This window comes from Pristiophorus japonicus, chromosome 5, assembly GCF_044704955.1.
Source record: "Pristiophorus japonicus isolate sPriJap1 chromosome 5, sPriJap1.hap1, whole genome shotgun sequence".
Lineage (NCBI taxonomy): Eukaryota > Metazoa > Chordata > Chondrichthyes > Pristiophoridae > Pristiophorus > Pristiophorus japonicus.
In genome coordinates, this window is record NC_091981.1 from 184,584,630 (window position 1) to 184,600,576 (window position 15,947).

General features: G+C 46.3%; 1 protein-coding gene and 1 long non-coding RNA gene across 2 annotated transcripts in view; both read right to left on the reverse strand.

Annotated features, from left to right (window-relative positions):
• The window catches only part of LOC139263936 (uncharacterized), a 36,573-nt gene extending 20,889 nt beyond the window's left edge, over nt 1-15,684 (reverse strand). The window contains exons 1-2 of the long non-coding RNA XR_011593253.1: nt 12,582-15,684; nt 10,843-10,908 (exon numbers count right to left, since the gene is read on the reverse strand). This is a non-coding gene — a long non-coding RNA (uncharacterized lncRNA). The remainder of the gene's footprint in view (nt 1-10,842; nt 10,909-12,581) is intronic.
• On the reverse strand, nt 1,455-3,682 carry LOC139263935 (uncharacterized). Its single transcript, XM_070880021.1, has 3 exons — nt 2,856-3,682; nt 2,422-2,577; nt 1,455-2,134 (listed from the first exon to the last, which is right to left on the reverse strand). The coding sequence occupies exons 1-3, from the start codon at nt 2,893-2,895 to the stop codon at nt 1,470-1,472; spliced, it is 861 nt and encodes a 286-aa protein (XP_070736122.1). The 5' UTR covers nt 2,896-3,682; the 3' UTR covers nt 1,455-1,469.
• Nucleotides 15,685-15,947: the final 263 nt, after the last annotated feature.

The following is a 15,947-nucleotide window of genomic DNA, read 5'->3' on the forward strand; positions in this document are numbered from 1 at the left end:
GCTTTTGCAGTCAGATTTTATGTTTCCTGCAAGCGTACTCTCATACTCTATTTCCCCCCTCCTAATTAAACCTTTTGTCCTCCTCTGCTGAATTCTAAATTTCTCCCAGTCCTCAGGTTTTCTGCTTTTTCTGGCCAATTTATATGCCTCTTCCTTCGATTTAACAGTATTCCTAATTTCCCTTGTAGCCATCGTTGAGCCATCCGCCCAGTTTTATTTTTATACCAGACAGGGATGTACAATTGTTGAAGTTCATCCATGTGATCTTTAAATGTCTGCCATTGCCGATCCACCGTCAATCCTTTAAGTATCATTCGCCAGTGGAACTGTTCTGAACGAATGACAGCGGTGTGGCTGGCATTTTTAAAATCGCAGGTCGCTTCATTCAAAAGACTGCCTCAACTTCAGGGGAGTTTGCATTGACTCTGGAGTTCTTCTCAGGTGAAGTGAACATCTCAACAGACATATTTTCAGACTCTGGACTATTGGGGCTTTACTCTGGGTGTATTTTCGTCAGGAAATCATTGCTTCTGATCAATTCCTATTATATTTTCAATGCAATGGGGCCACCAAACACTAACTGTGATGAAGCAGCACTTCAGATGTCTTGACCACTCAGGAGGGGAGCTACAATAAACCCTGAGCAAGTAGGTAAATTCGTGGTCGTGTGCTCGATGTTGCATAACCTGGCTATCAGGAGTGGCCAAGAATTGCCAGAAGGCACTGATGCTCCACCTCAGGAAAGAGAGGAAGAGGACGACGAGGGGCTGGAGGCTGACCTAGGGTCAGACAATCAGGCTGGCTATGCAACCATGCCCACGACCCCCTCCAGACCACAGGAAAGGGCCCATGGTGGCTACATAGCTGCAAGACTCTTACGTGAGGAGCTGATATCAGAAGGATTTGCCTGAAAGAGCGTTGATTTGAGTGACAACACTGACACACTGCTGTGTGTATACAGTTCAGACATCAATGGTGCCCATCATCTTGGTGCCAGTTAAAGTTTATGTTGATTGATGTTAAATTGTATTTAACCCTTTCATGTTAAGGAATCACCAGTTAAGGAATGGTGCAGCTATCTGAGACAATGCGCAACAAGGTTATGTTCAATAAAAGCATTTTTATACCAACATTGGCCTGAAATCATAAGTATCACAGGCAATAACAACTATCCCCTGCCCAAACCCCACTTTTTCCACCATTGACATCAATCAAATGTTCAACATGTCCACCAACATAGAATACAAAGGCAAAGCAGGAGGGAGATCCCAGCCCCCATACATAGCAACAAATTGCATACACCCAGATGGAGATATAGCACAGCCATGACCTGCGGATATGCACCTCACTTTCCTTTCCCCCCTCCCCTTCTTCTCCCCACCTCTACCCCTTCCCCTCCTCGCTCCACGGCGCCTGGCCGAGGAGCTCCTCAGGCGGTGCCTCATTGGGGGGGAAGAAAGCAGATGCGGTCATTGCACCGATACGGGAGTGGGGGATGCCGAGGGGACAACATTCTCTGATGCAGAAGCAGGATCTTGGTCCTTGCTCTCATTGGTCTTTCGCAGTGATGGTGCGGAACCTAGAGGTGGAGTGCCACGCTCGGGGACCACTGGGAGGCCTGTACCAGCAGTGTTCCTGGCTATCGCATCCAGGACCTCCGCCATCCGCGGAATGTATTCGGTCATGGTGGCCAGCTGTCGGGATATGCCCCCCAATGCTTCGATGAGCTGGTCACCAATGTCTACAGTCCTTCTGGACAACTGTACCATCTCTGCGCTGTCATATGGCACTCGTGAAACAGACCTGCCGCATCCACGAGACCTCCGTGGGATCAGCGCCATCCTGGGGACAAATGGGGTGCCCTGTGGCAAGGTGCTTGGGACTGATACCTCCAGAGTGGAGGCGGGAATGACTGGAGGACCACTGGATGGCCTTGGGGTGGAATGGCTTCTGGAGCGTGGGAATGCAGGTTCCTCAAAGTCCGCGCTCTCATCCGTAGAGAACAGACCCAGCGGATTGACGGGCGAGAATCGGAGCTCCTCAGCACCAGATGTAGGATCGTCCGGTGAGTCCGGCCCCGCGCCCCCACCTTCTGGCCTCTGTGGTCTTGCCTTGGGACGTGCTGCTGGCTGAGCTGCAAAACACAAATGAGGTTATTAGAGGAGAAGTGAGTGCTAGGGTCACAAGGTGAGTCCAGCGCTACACACAGCATATGCACAACAAAAGCACTACCGCTCTCAAAATCATCACAGACATCACATTTCATGACCATCAACACATTGTGCATTGCAATGATTTTAATTAGGCCAGCATTATTTCTATGACAATTTTAGAAATCATCTACCATATATGATTGTTCAGATATGAGTGGGTGTGGCATCTATTGACTTCATATCATGCAATGGTGTAAGCTTCACTCACGTGGCATCACTTCAGGGTCTGCAGATACGTCCGGGGCTGTCCGGGGGTGCTTCCCCACGAGTGCGAGCACTTGTTCCTCCATCTCTGATGTCACTGGGGACTGGTGGCCCCCCCACCCATTCATCTCTGCACGGACCTCATCGTCGATAGCTTCTTCTGTAAAAGGTGACAGGATGACATGGCAGGAGATCATTGCATGATATCATTGCAAGGTACTGTCACAGAGACTGATACAACACATAACCGACAGATGTAATCATGATTATTATGAAAATTATCATTGTTTACCTAAAGACGTACACCGTGACCGCAGGCTTTGAGTAAAACATTCCTGGTTAAAGTGAAAGACCTCACATCTGATGATAGTCACTGATGAATATTACAAATCAAATTATATAAATATATAAGTACATGGAAATCAATGTAATACTTACTCTTGCAGATCACACATGGTCGTTCCATCGTTTGCGGCATTGGTTGCCCTCACAAACATCACTGATCACCGACGAGATCACCTCTGCTATCTCGGCCCATATCTTCTGGTAGGCCTTTGGGGTGGGCTTTCCACACCCTCCCTGTGTCAAATCACCCCAGTGTGACTCAACCTCCTGCAGGAGGGAAGCATTTGCCTCATCCGAGAACCTCCTGGTTCTTTTGCTCCCTCCAATGTGCTCCTCTCCCATCTCACTGCTCTCTCCAGCATCAGTCTCTACAGAGTGCTGTGATGCCTCTTCCTCTCTCTCCATTACAGGCCAAATTCAGGCAAATATGTGGCTGGTAACAGCTAATTTGTGTTTGTCTACTTGCTGTGAAGCTCTAAAGTCTCCCTCCTTCCTCCCAAAGCAGCCACACTACACCCAGACACGCCTTCAGTACCTCTGAGCTCCCTCTCTCTCTGTTTCCTCTTCTGCGCATGTCATGATATAAGAACATAAGAATTAGGAACAGGAGTAGGCCATCTAGCCCCTTGAACCTGCTCCGCCATTCAACAAGATTATGGCTGATCTGGCCGTGGACTCAGCTCCACTTACCTGCCCGCTCCCCATAATCCTTAATTCCCTTAATGGTTAAAAATCTATCTATCTGTGATTTGAATACATTCAATGAGCTAGCCTCAACTGCTTCCTTGGGCAGAGAATCCCACAGATTCACAACCCTCTGGGAGAAGAAATTCCTTCTCAACTCGGTTTTAAATTGGCTCCCCCATATTTTGAGGCTGTGCCCCCTAGTTCTAGTCTCCCCGACCAGTGGAAACAACCTCTCTCCCTCCATCTTGTCTCTATTCCTTTCATTATTTTAAATGTTTCGAAAAGATCACCCCTCATCCTTCTGAACTCCAATGAGCAAACACCCAGTCTACTCAATCTATCATCATAAGGTAACCCCCTCATCTCCTGAATCAGCCTCGTGAATCGTCTCTGTACCCCCTCCAAAGCTAGTATATCCTTCCTTAAGGTGACCAAAACTGCACGCAGTACTCCAGGTACGGCCTCACCAATACCCTGTACAGTTGCAGCAGGACCTCCCTGCTTTTATACTCCATCCCTCTCGCAATGAAGGTCACCATTCCATTCGCCTTCCTGATTAGCTGCTGCACCTGGGCCAATTGTGGAGCAGTGGAGGCGTGGCCTAAACAGTTGGAGCTGTGAGCAGTGAGAAAAAGAGCTGCTGCTTTTGCTCCTGGCTGGGCCTGTGAATCAGCCCAGGAAGAGAAGGAAGGAAGGAAGGGGCTTCACCACCAACTTTCACCCAGAGGGAGAGGAGGAAAAAGCAGAAAACTTGAACAACTTCACCATTTCTACAAAGAGTTGGAGAGAGAGGGAAAGACCAACAACAACATCCAGTGTGGAAGGAGGGAGACTCTACCATTCTACAGGTGGGTGTATTGGTGCAGTCCCTAAAAGACTTTGCTGTATCGGTGGGGGGAGGAAAGAAGACCAGTCGGGGGCCGGAACATCGCGGGGGGTGTGTGTGTGTGGAAGTGTGTGTGGGGGCCTTGCTTACAACTAGGCCCCACACACCTTTGAAGCACCCCTCCCCCATTGCCTAGCCTGGGATAGCTGGAGCTACCAGGCTGAAGAAACAATTAATCCACCCTAATTAAACATCGTTGGGAGTGTGTGCCTGTGTGGCTCCAGCTGCACCAGGTGAAGCCATCTTCTCCCTTCACCCGAAGACCACCCCAAAGACTATTTTTGTTTGTCATCTGGGGATTGCACCCACCCACAGCTGCGAGGGGAGACCTGCTCTCGCAGTTTCCCCCCTTCCCACCCCCCTCTCTCTTTCTCTGTTACTCTCTGTCTCTCCCCTCTCTCTCTGAGAGCCCTTTTCCTCCCAAATTGATTGGAAAAATATAAAACAATTAAGACAACTGAGCAGAGGGAGCAAGGCCCCTCCCCAATTGTCAACTAGGGGAGAGGTGTGCCTCGTTAAGAGCTCCTCTGCTCAGTCTATTAAACGAGGCCATTTAAAGACCATTAAGGCCTGTGACATTGGGGTGGGTGTAGCCCTTAAAGGGACCCCGTGATGGCGACCCCATCTACGCCGGTGGCAGGGCCAGCTAGGACTTATGCGCAGGCGGCATCCACATCCACGGCACCTCCTGCGCCACCTGCTGCCCTGCCACCATTCAGACTTATAACTACGAAACACGGGGTCAAGAGCTACACTCACCCCACAATGAGCATTGAGGAGTGCGTGTGGGCGATGGCTGGGGTAGTTAGCCCCTCGGCCATTGTCGCAGCCTCCAAGATGTCTGGGAAGGCCGTGTTCTTCCTGGGGTCGGAGCGGGCGGTGTCCCTGGCCATTGAAAAGGGGCTCACGGTGGGCGGGGCGTTCCTGCTGGTGGACCCTCTCGAGGCCACCGCGCAGAGGGTCATTCCAACTGGGGGAGGTAAGGTCGGGGATCAACCCCATACCGCTTGGCCTCAGGGAGAACAGCCTGCGCCATGTGTTCTCCTTCCGCCGCCAGCTCTTTGTCCGGCTGGCGCGGGAAGAGACGACAGAGGGCAATTTTAATGTGGTGCACGAGGGGACTGCCTACCGCGTCTTTTGGACGTCGGACGGCATGCGGTGCCATGCCTGCAGGTAGGTGGGGCACGTTCGCAAGAACTGCCCCGCCTCCAAAGTCGCCAAACCACCGAGGGCGGACAAGGCTGGCGCCGCCGCCACCCCTCCCCCTAGTAGCGTCTGCATGCCGGGAGCTGTGGGTGCGTCGTCGGGGGCCTTTGTTTTCACGGCCTCCGGTGGGGGGGAGGGAGAGCGTCCGGCCGGAAAGAAGGCGCAGAAGAAGGCGAAACACCTAGAGGCGGGTCCCCTTAGTGCGCCAGACAAGCTGTTCACCGCGCTCGGCCCAACCCCGTCAAAAAAAAACAAACAAAAAAGAAAAACACAAAAAAAAACACAAGAAAAAAAAGGGCCTTGTAAATGTCTGGTGTGTCATCCAGGGCGGGTGGCACGGTTTAATGTTTATGTTTTTTCAGGTAAACTCCAAAAGAGTTTCATGCACAAGGACCCCCAGGTCCCTCTGCATCACAGTATGTTGTAATTTCTCCCCATTCAAATAATATTCCCTTTTACTGTTTTTTTTTTCCCCCCAAGGTGGATGACCTCACACTTTCCGACATTGTATTCCATCTGCCAAACCTTAGCCCATTCGCTTAACCTATCTAAATCTATTTGCAGCCTCTCTGTGTCCTCGACACAACCTGCTTTCCCACTAATCTTTGTGTCATCTGCAAATTTTGTTGCACTACACTCTGTCCCCTCTTCCAGGTCATCTATGTATATTGTAAACAATTGTGGTCCCAGCACCAATCCCTGTGGCACACCACTAACCACCGATTTCCAACCCGAAAAGGACCCATTTATCCCGACTCTCTGCTTTCTGTTCGCCAGCCAATTCTCGATCCATGCTAATACATTTCCTCTGACTCCGCGTACCTTTATCTTCTGCAGTAACCTTTTGTGTGGCATCTTATCGAATACCTTTTGGAAATCTAAATACACCACATCCATCGGTACACCTCTATCTGCCATGCTCGTTATATCCTCAAAGAATTCCAGTAAATTAGTTAAACATGATTTCCCCTTCATGAATCCATGTTGCGTCTGCTTGATTGCACTATTCCTATCTAGATGTCACACTATTTCTTCCTTAATGATAGCTTCAAGTATTTTCCTCACTACAGATGTTAAACTAACCGGCCTATATTTACCTGCCTTTTGTCTGCCCCCTTTTTTAAACAGAGGCGTTACATTAGCTGCTTTCCAATCCGCTGGTACCTCCCCAGAGTCCAGAGAATTTTGGTAGATTATAACAAATGCATCTGCTACAACTTCCGCCATCTCTTTTAATACACTGGGATGCATTTCATCAGGACCAGGGGACTTGTCTACCTTGAGTCCCATTAGCCTGTCCAGCACTACCCCACTAGTGATAGTAATTGTCTCAAGGTCCTCCCTTCCCACATTCCCGTGACCAGCAATTTTTGGCATGGTTTTTGTGTCTTCCACTGTGAAGACCGAAGCAAAATAATTGTTTAAGGTCTCAGCCATTTCCACATTTCCCATGATTAAATCCCCCTTCTCATCTTCTAAGGGACCAACATTTACTTTAGTCACTCTCTTCCGTTTTATATATCGGTAAAAGCTTTTACTATCTGTTTTTATGTTTTGCGCAAGTTTACTTTCGTAATCTATCTTTCCTTTCTTTATTGTTTCTTAGTCATTCTTTGCTGTCGTTTAAAATTTTCCCAATCTTCTAGTTTCCCCACTAACCTTGGCCACCTTATACGCATTGGTTTTTAATTCGATACTCTCCTTTATTTCCTTGGTTATCCACGGCTGGTTATCCCTTCTCTTTCCGCCCTTCTTTTTCACTGGAATATATTTTTGTTGAGCACTATGAAAGAGCTCCTTAAAAGTCCTCCACTGTTTCTCAATTGTGCCACCGTTTGGTCTGTGTTTCCAATCTACTTTAGCCAACTCTGCCCTCATCCCACTGTAGTCCCCTCTGTTTAAGGATAGTAAGCTCGTTTGAGACACTACTTCCTCACCCTCAATCTGTATTACAAATTCAACCATACTGTGATCACTCATTCCGAGAGGATCTTTTACTACAAGACCAGATCTAAGATAGCTTGCTCCCTTGTAGGTTCTGTAACATACTGTTCTAAGAACAATCCCGTCTGCATTCTATGAATTCCTTCTCAAGGCGACCCCGTGCGATTTGATTTGACCAGTCGATATGTAGGTTAAAATCCCCCATGATTACTGCCATTCCTTTTTCACATGCCTCCATTATTTCCTTGATTATTGTCCGCCCCACCGTGAAGTTATTATTTGGGGGCCTATAAACTACGCCCACCAGTGACTTTTTCCCCTTACTATATCTAATCTCCACCCACAATGATTCAACATTTTGTTCATTAGAGCCAATATCATCTCTCACAACTGCCCGGATATCATCCTTTATTAAGAGAGCTACCCCACCTCCTTTCCCTTCTTGTCTATCTTTCCAAATTTCAGATACCCCTAGTTCAATTCCTAGTCTTGGCCACCCTGCAACCATGTTTCTGTAATGGCCACCGAATCACACCCATTTGTAATGATTTGTGCCGTCAACTCATTTACTTTATTTTGAATGCTGCATGCATTTAGGTGGAGTGTTTTAATACTAGTTTTTAAACCATGATTCTTAGTTTTGACCCCTCCTGCAGCCCCTTTATATTGATACATATTGTCCCTTCCTATCACCTTGTGGTTTTCACTTACCTCAGTGCTACTCTGCTCTGTTGCCTCCTGCCTTTTGCATTCTTTCTTGGGGTCCTGTTCATCTGAGCTCTCACCCACTCTAACTAGCTCAGAGCCCTCTCCTGGGTTCCGAATACTCCTCGCATTGAGGCACCGAGCTTTCATGCTTGCCTTTTTATTACACTTTGACCCTTTAGAAGTTTGCTGTACAGTGGCCCTTTTTGTTTTTTGCCTTGGGTTTCTCTGCCCTCCACTTTTACTCATCTCCTTTCTGTCTTTTGCTTCTGTCTCCATTTTGTTTCCCTCTATCTTCTTGCATTGGTTCCCATCCCCCTGCCATATTAGTTTAACACCTCCCCAACAGCACTAGCAAACACTCCCCCTAGGACATTGGTTCCGGTCCTGCCCAGGTGCAGACTGTCCGGTTTGTACTGGTCCCACCTCCCCCAGAACCGGTTTCAATGCCCCAGGAATTTGAATCCCTCCCTGCTGCACCACTGCTCAAGCCATGTATTCATCCGAGCTATCCTGCGATTCCAACTCTGACTAGCACATGGCACTAGTAGCAATCCCGAGTTACTACTTTTGAGGTCCTACAATTTAATTTAGCTCCTAGCTCCTTAAATTCATCTCCTGGGACCTCATCCCTTTTTTTAAACCTATATCGTTGGTACCAATGTGCACCACGACAACTGGCTGTTCACCCCCCTTTTCAGAATGTCCTGCATCCGCTCCGAGACATCCTTGACCCTTGCACCAGGGAGGCAACATACCATCCTGGAATCTCGGTTGCGGCCGCAGAAATGCCTGTCTATTCCCCTTACAATTGAATCCCCTATCACTATCGCTCTCCCACTCTTTTTCTTGCCCTCCTGTGCAGCAGAGCGAGCTGTGGTGCTATGAACTTGGCTGCTGCTGCCCTCCCCTGATGAGTCATCCCCCCTCAACAGTACTCAAAGCGGTGTATCTGTTTTACGGGGGATGACCGCAGGGGACCCCTGCACTACCTTCCTTGCACTGCTCTTCATGCTGGTCTTCCATTCCCTATCTGGCTGTGGACCCTTCACTTGCGGTAAGACCAACTCGCTACACGTGCTACTCATGTCATTCTCAGCATCGTGGATGCTCCAGAGTGAATGCACCCTCAGCTCCAATTCCGCAACGCGGACCGTCAGGAGCTGAAGGTGGATACACTTCCCGCACACGTAGTCGTCAGGGACACCGGAAGTGTCCCTGAGTTCCCACATGACCTTGCTCCCCTGCCATGACTTAACCCTTAGATACACTTAAGTTGGCCCTTGACCTCCTGAATCGCAGGAATCGAGCGTTGCCATGCCGATTGCTAAGGACCGCCACACTTTACAGCAGAAGTTCAAAAAAATGTAATGCTACCGCCCATTTCATATTGCTCGTGGTAACGGCCATTTTCATAAATGGAGACTAGGTGCTTTGAGAATGGGCGAGAAGCCGTCGATTTGAAAACCCTTTTTTACCGCCCACGCCACAAATAACGCGCATTTTTGGGCGATAAGCACAAAAGTGGAGGTTCTAGGCCCATTTCTTGATGCAGTGGTTAGTAATGCAAATGTTCGTTAAAAATAACTAGTGATAATTAACGTGATCAACAAGAGTTGCTTGTGAAAAACAACCAAAAAAGATACAAATATTGAAAGTTCAAATGAGAGATTTAGATTCGCTTAAATGGACATAAGCATCCCTCGGCTATCAGAGCTAGGCAGAAGGCATCGTGCCTGCTCTATGGCCTTCCACTTCTCGGGGATTGAAAGTACCTGCCATCTTGATAATTGATGGATATCCTGATGAAACAATTTTAAGAACTGCAATACTGTAACGAAGTTTAGATTTAAAAATAAGATTCTCTACTGGAAATAAGATTGCATTTTTCACCTTTTTTAGAACTGTTAATGTTGCGATTGACTGACTCACCAACTGTAAATTGCAGATCGGTTCTTTAATAAATCTCTATATATTTTAGAATTGTTTCTCATAGTCTTCTGTGTCAATAATTCGTGAAGCACATCTCCGTACACTCTTTTGCTGAAGAGGTACATTACTGAGGAGAGATCCCCAGACCCTTACAATATCCGGGACATTACAATTTGGCTAAAACTTGCTAAAAAGTGCTATCTGGAGGACGGTAACATTCTCGGGTTGTTCATTTCCTTTAGGGAGAGATAGACCAGACCTTTTGACTCAGTTAGCGTCTTTAGGATTTGGCTATCTCAAACTTAAGTTGGGAGTGAATACCTGAGAAATACGGGATTGTCCCAAAGGGACTAGGATTGTAAAAATCACGATATTATCATCATACAAATCTGGAGTGTTGCCATCTGCTTAAATTTCATTGTACCTAGGCAATTTTCCTTTTTAGTGTCAGTATAATACTTCTGAAATAGACTTAGGGCCCGAAATTTACCACCGTAAGAACCTAAAAGTTTTTTTTTGGAGAAAAGTAAATTTAGGGCCATTTTGCTAGTTTGGCCAGTGGTGTCACGCCATCATTAAAAAAAAGGGCCGATTTTTTTGAGAACCGTTTTTGTGACATCACTCAGGGTCAAACACAACAATAACGCCATTTTTGCGAGTTTCCCCAATATGGATATTTTTAAGGACAGTGCTAAATACCACTTAAAAAGCTTGCCTTACCTGGTCGAGTCCGATCGAAATCGGCGATAATGACGCCATCTTGGGAAACGGAACTAAAAGTTAAAGCTTTGGGAGGGAACAAAACCTATATTTTATTTCAAAACTGCTTAAAAATGCGCTGAACATTTGAGGTTTTAAAAGTTAGAGGACTACTTTGACTACGAAGCAGCAATGTCAGAAATGTAAACTTTTTGGTAATTTTATTTTATTCTTCATCCTTCACTGTCAGCCACACTGCACTGCAGCAATTTCCCTGCCCTCATCCCCAAAGCAGACATACTGGCTGTAACTGGTCTCAGTATCCGACCTGGGAGGCAACAACACCACTGGCAGCAGGGAAATAAAGAGCAGCAGCCTAAGAACATGAAACTACACAGACATTTCAGTCTCATTTCCAACCGAGGCAGATTTGTTAAAGTGGTTTAGGGGCCATGCTTATGAGAGAGAGAGAGAGAGAGAGAGAGAGAGAGAGAGAGAGAATGAAATGAGAGAGAGAGATTGAACTCAAAACTCTGTGGTCAGGCCATGTTTATTATACAGATTATTATACAGATACATATACAGAACAACTTTCACTAAAAGGTGTCCAAATATCCATTCACCAGCATCAAAGCAGAGAATAAGGAATATTTTGGTCAGTGTAATCTCTCCGCCTGCATTTTAAATTTAGAGCCTCAAGTATATGCTGTGTTGGGCATGTGCAGAACTGCCGTTATTTTTAAGGCGAAAAAATTTAGCTCCACCCTTAAAAACAGTGGTATTTTAAGGCTATGCCAAAATTGAAAAAACTTTTGGTGAAACTTAGGTCTTATTTTTTTGGCGCTATTTCAGCATTAAAAAAATCATCCATTATTCGCAAATAGCACCAAAAAATGGAGCTATTTTTCAATGTGGAAAGTCTTAATTAGATCACCCTTTAATCTTCTATACAAGCCTAGTCTATGCAATCTGTCCTCATAATTTAACCCTTTTAACCCTGTATCACTTTGGTGAATTAGCGCTGCACCCACTCCCAGGCCAATATATCCTTCCTAAGGTGCAGTGCCCAGAACTGAACTCTAGATCTAACTAGAGCTTTATACAACTGTAGCATACCTAGTTCTTAGTGATTTCTGTACATGGACCCCTAAATCTCTCTATTCCTCAACACATCTGGAGATTTCACCACCAGTGTGTACAGCAGGGTATCCACCAGTTGGATAGCACATCTCCTTGAATAGCCATTACTATCAATGGAAGATAATTGGAAGTCATATCTATATATGGCAGGGTAAGGTGATTGACATGGATCCCCATTGCGCACATTGACACTTTTCCTCGATTCAGACTCCTTCCATACGTACTCCCAAGTGTACAGGTTTAACGTTTATCTCAAGTATAATTGCTTCCCATGACTGCCAGACTCTCTGTATAATGATGGGTTTCCATCCTGACCCAGAGTGGGAACTTCACCATTCTCCAACATCATCTATATTGATTTGCGAGGGCCTAATCTGTGGAGCAAGCCTTCCAGGATCATCTCCATCCTGTCATCAGTGCCCAAATTTGTGCAGTTTATTGTTGGATTGATGCACTAGAGATTATTTATAGCATTTAGGTGCCTAGTAAGATGATTAACAGATGATTTAATACATTATTGCAGATGCATTCTGCTCCTGAGTGGTATATTGGACCAGAAATCCTGGTTTATCCTTCCTACAGGCGTTCGACTGGATTCTACAAAAAAGATGCGCACCTACCTGTTCCTGCTGCGCCCTCGCGAGTTCCCAGTCTTGAGGCCTCCACTGACTGCGCATCGCAGCGTGTGCATGTCAGGACGTGCGCAGGGCTGGAAACATAGAAACATAGAAAATAGGTGCAGGAGTAGGCCATTCGACCCTTCAAGCCTGCACCAATAAGATCATGGCTGATAATTCCCTCAGTACCCCTTTCCTGCTTTCTCTCCATACCCCTTGATCCCATTAGCCATAAGGGCCATATCTAACTCCCTCTTGAATATACCCAATGAACTGGCATCAACAACTCTCTGCGGTAGGGAATTCCACAGCTTAACAACTCTTTGAGTGAAGAAGTTTCTCCTCATCTCAGCCCGAAATGGCTTTCCCCTTATCCTAAGACTGTGTCCCTTGGTTCTGGACTTTCCCAACATCGGGAACATTCTACCCGCATCTAACCTGTCCCGTCCTGTCAGAATCTTATATGTTTCTATGAAATCCCCTCTCATCCTTCTAAACTCCAATGTATAAAGGCCCAGTTGATCCAATCTCTCCTCATATGTCAGTCCTGCCATCCCGGGAATCAGTCTGGTGAACCTTCGCTGCACTCCCTCAATAGCAAGAATGTCCTTCCTCAGATTACGAGACCAAAACTGAACACAATATTCCAGGTGAGGCCTCACCAAGGTCCTGGACAGCTGCAGTAAGACCTCCCTGCTCCTATACTCAAATCCACTAGCTATGAAGGCCAACATAACATTTGCCTTCTTCACCGCCTGCTGTACTTGTATGCCAACTTTCAATGACTGATGAACCATGACACCCAGGTCTCGTTGCACCTCCCCTTTTCCTAATCTGTCGCCATTCAGATAATATTCTGTCTTCACTTTTTTGCCCCCAAAGTGGATAACCTCACATTTATCCACATTATACTGCATCTGCCATGCATTTGCCCACTCACCTAACCTGTCCAAGTCACCCTGCAGCCTCCTAGCTTCCCCCTCACAGCTCACACTGCCACCCAGTTTGGTGTCATCTGCAAACTTGGAGATATTACACTCAATTCCTTCATCCAAATCATTGATGTATATTGTAAAGAGCTGGGGTTCCAGCACTGAGCCCTGCGGCACTCCATTACTCACTGCCTGCCATTCTGAAAAGGACCCGTTTCTCCCGTCTCCCTGCTTCCTGTCTGCCAACCAGTTCTCTATCCATGTCAGTATATTACCCCCAATACCATGTGCTTTGATTTTGCACACCAATCTCTTTTGTGGGACCTTGTCAAAAACCTTTTGAAAGTCCAAATACACCACATCCACTGGTTCTCCCTTGTCTACTCTACTAGTTACATTCTCAAAAAATTCCAGATTTGTCAAGCATGATTTCCCCTTCATAAATCCATGCTGACTTGGACCAATGCTGTCACTGCTTTCCAAATGCACTGATATTTCATTCTTAATAATTGATTCCAACATTTTCCCCACTACTGATGTCAGGCTAACCGGTCTATAATTACCGGCTTTCTCTCTCCCTCCTTTTTAAAATAGTGGTGTTACATTAGCTACCCTCCAGTCCATAGGAACTGATCCAGAGTTGATAGACTGTTGGAAAATGATCACCAATGCATCCACTATTTCTAGGGCCACTGACTTAAGTACTCTGGGATGCAGACTATCAGGTCCTGGGGATTTATCGGCCTTCAATCCCATCAATTTACCGAACACAATTTCCCGCCCAATAAGGATAACCTTCAGTTCCTCCTTCTTACGAGACACTCGGTCCCCTAGTACTTCCAGAAGGTTATTTGTGTCTTCCTTCGTGAAGACAGACCAAACTATTTGTTCAATTGGTCTGCTATTTCTTTGTTCCCCATTATAAATTCACCTGAATCCGACTGCAAGGGACCTATGTTTGTCTTCACTAATCTTTTTCTCTTCACATATCTATAGAAGCTTTTGCAGTCAGTTTTTATGCTCCCAGCAAGCTTCTTCTCATACTCTATTTTCCACCTCTTAATTGAACCCTTTGTCCTCCTCTGCTGAAATCTAAATTTCTCCCAGTCCTCAGATTTGTTGCTTTTTCTGGCCAATTTATATGCCTCTTCCTTGGATTTAACACTATCCTTAATTTCCCTTGTTAGCCACGGTTGAGCCACTTTCCCCGTTTTATTTTTACTCCAGACAGGGATGTACAATTACTGAAGTTCATCCATGTGATCTTTAAATGTTTGCCATTGCCTATCCACCGTCAACCCTTTAAGTATCATTTGCCAGTCTATTCTAGCCAATTCATGCCTCAAACCATCAAAGTTACCTTTCCTTAAGTTCAGGACCCTAGTTTCTGAATTAACTGTGTCACTCTCCACCTTAATAAAGAATTCTACCATGTTATGGTCACTCTTCCCCAAGGGGCCTCGCACAACAAGATTGCTAATTAGTTCTTTCTCATTGCACATCACCCAGTCTAGGATGGCCAGCTCCCTAGTTGGTTCCTCGACATATCAATCTAGAAAAACCATCCCTAATACACTCCAGGAAATCCTCCTCCACCGCATTGCTATGAGTTTGGTTAGCCCAATCAATATGTTGATTAAAGTCACCCATGATAACTGCTGTACCTTTATTGCATGCATCCCTAATTTCTTATTTGATGCTGTCCCCAACCTTACTACTACTGTTTGGTGGTCTGTACACAACTTTCATTAGCATTTTCTGCCCTTTGGTATTTTGTAGCTCCACCCATACCGATTCCACATCATCCAAGCAAATGTCCTTTCTTACTATTGCATTAATTTCCTCTTTAACCAGCAATGCCACCCTGCCTCCTTTTCCTTTCTGTCTGTCCTTCCTAAATGTTGAATACCCCTGGATGTTGAGTTCCCAGCCTTGGTCACCCTGCAGCCATGTCTCCGTGATGCCAATTACATCATACCCGTTAACTGCTATCTGCGCAGTTAATTTGTCCACCTTATTCCGAATACTCCTCACATTGAGGCACAGAGCCTTCAGGCTTGTCTTTCTAACACACTTTGCCCTTTTAGAATGTTGGTGTAATGTGGCCCTTTTTGCTTTTTGCCTTAGGTTTCTCTGCCCTCTACTTTTACTTTTCTTCTTTCTATCTTTTGCTTCTGCCCCCATTCTATTGCCCTCTGTCTCCCTGCATAGGTTCCCATCCCCCTGCCATATTAGTTTAATTCCTCCCCAACAGCACAAGCAAACCCTCCCCCTAGGACATTGATTCCGGTCCTGCCCAGGTGCAGACCGTCTGGTTTGTACTGGTCCCACCTCCCCAGAACCGGTTCCAATGTCCCAGGAATTTGAATCCCACTCCTCAAGCCACGTATTCATCTGAGCTATCCTGCAATTCCCACTCTGACTGGTAGCAATCCTG

Coding starts and splice junctions, on each gene's coding strand:
- LOC139263935 (XM_070880021.1), bottom strand. CDS start 2,895: ATGCCGCAAACGATGGAACGACCATGTGTGATCTGCAAGA. Junction 2,578..2,855: donor ACCATGTGTGATCTGCAAGA/GTAAGTATTACA, acceptor CACCTTTTACAG/AAGAAGCTATCGACGATGAG. Junction 2,135..2,421: donor AGACCCTGAAGTGATGCCAC/GTGAGTGAAGCT, acceptor TGTGTTTTGCAG/CTCAGCCAGCAGCACGTCCC.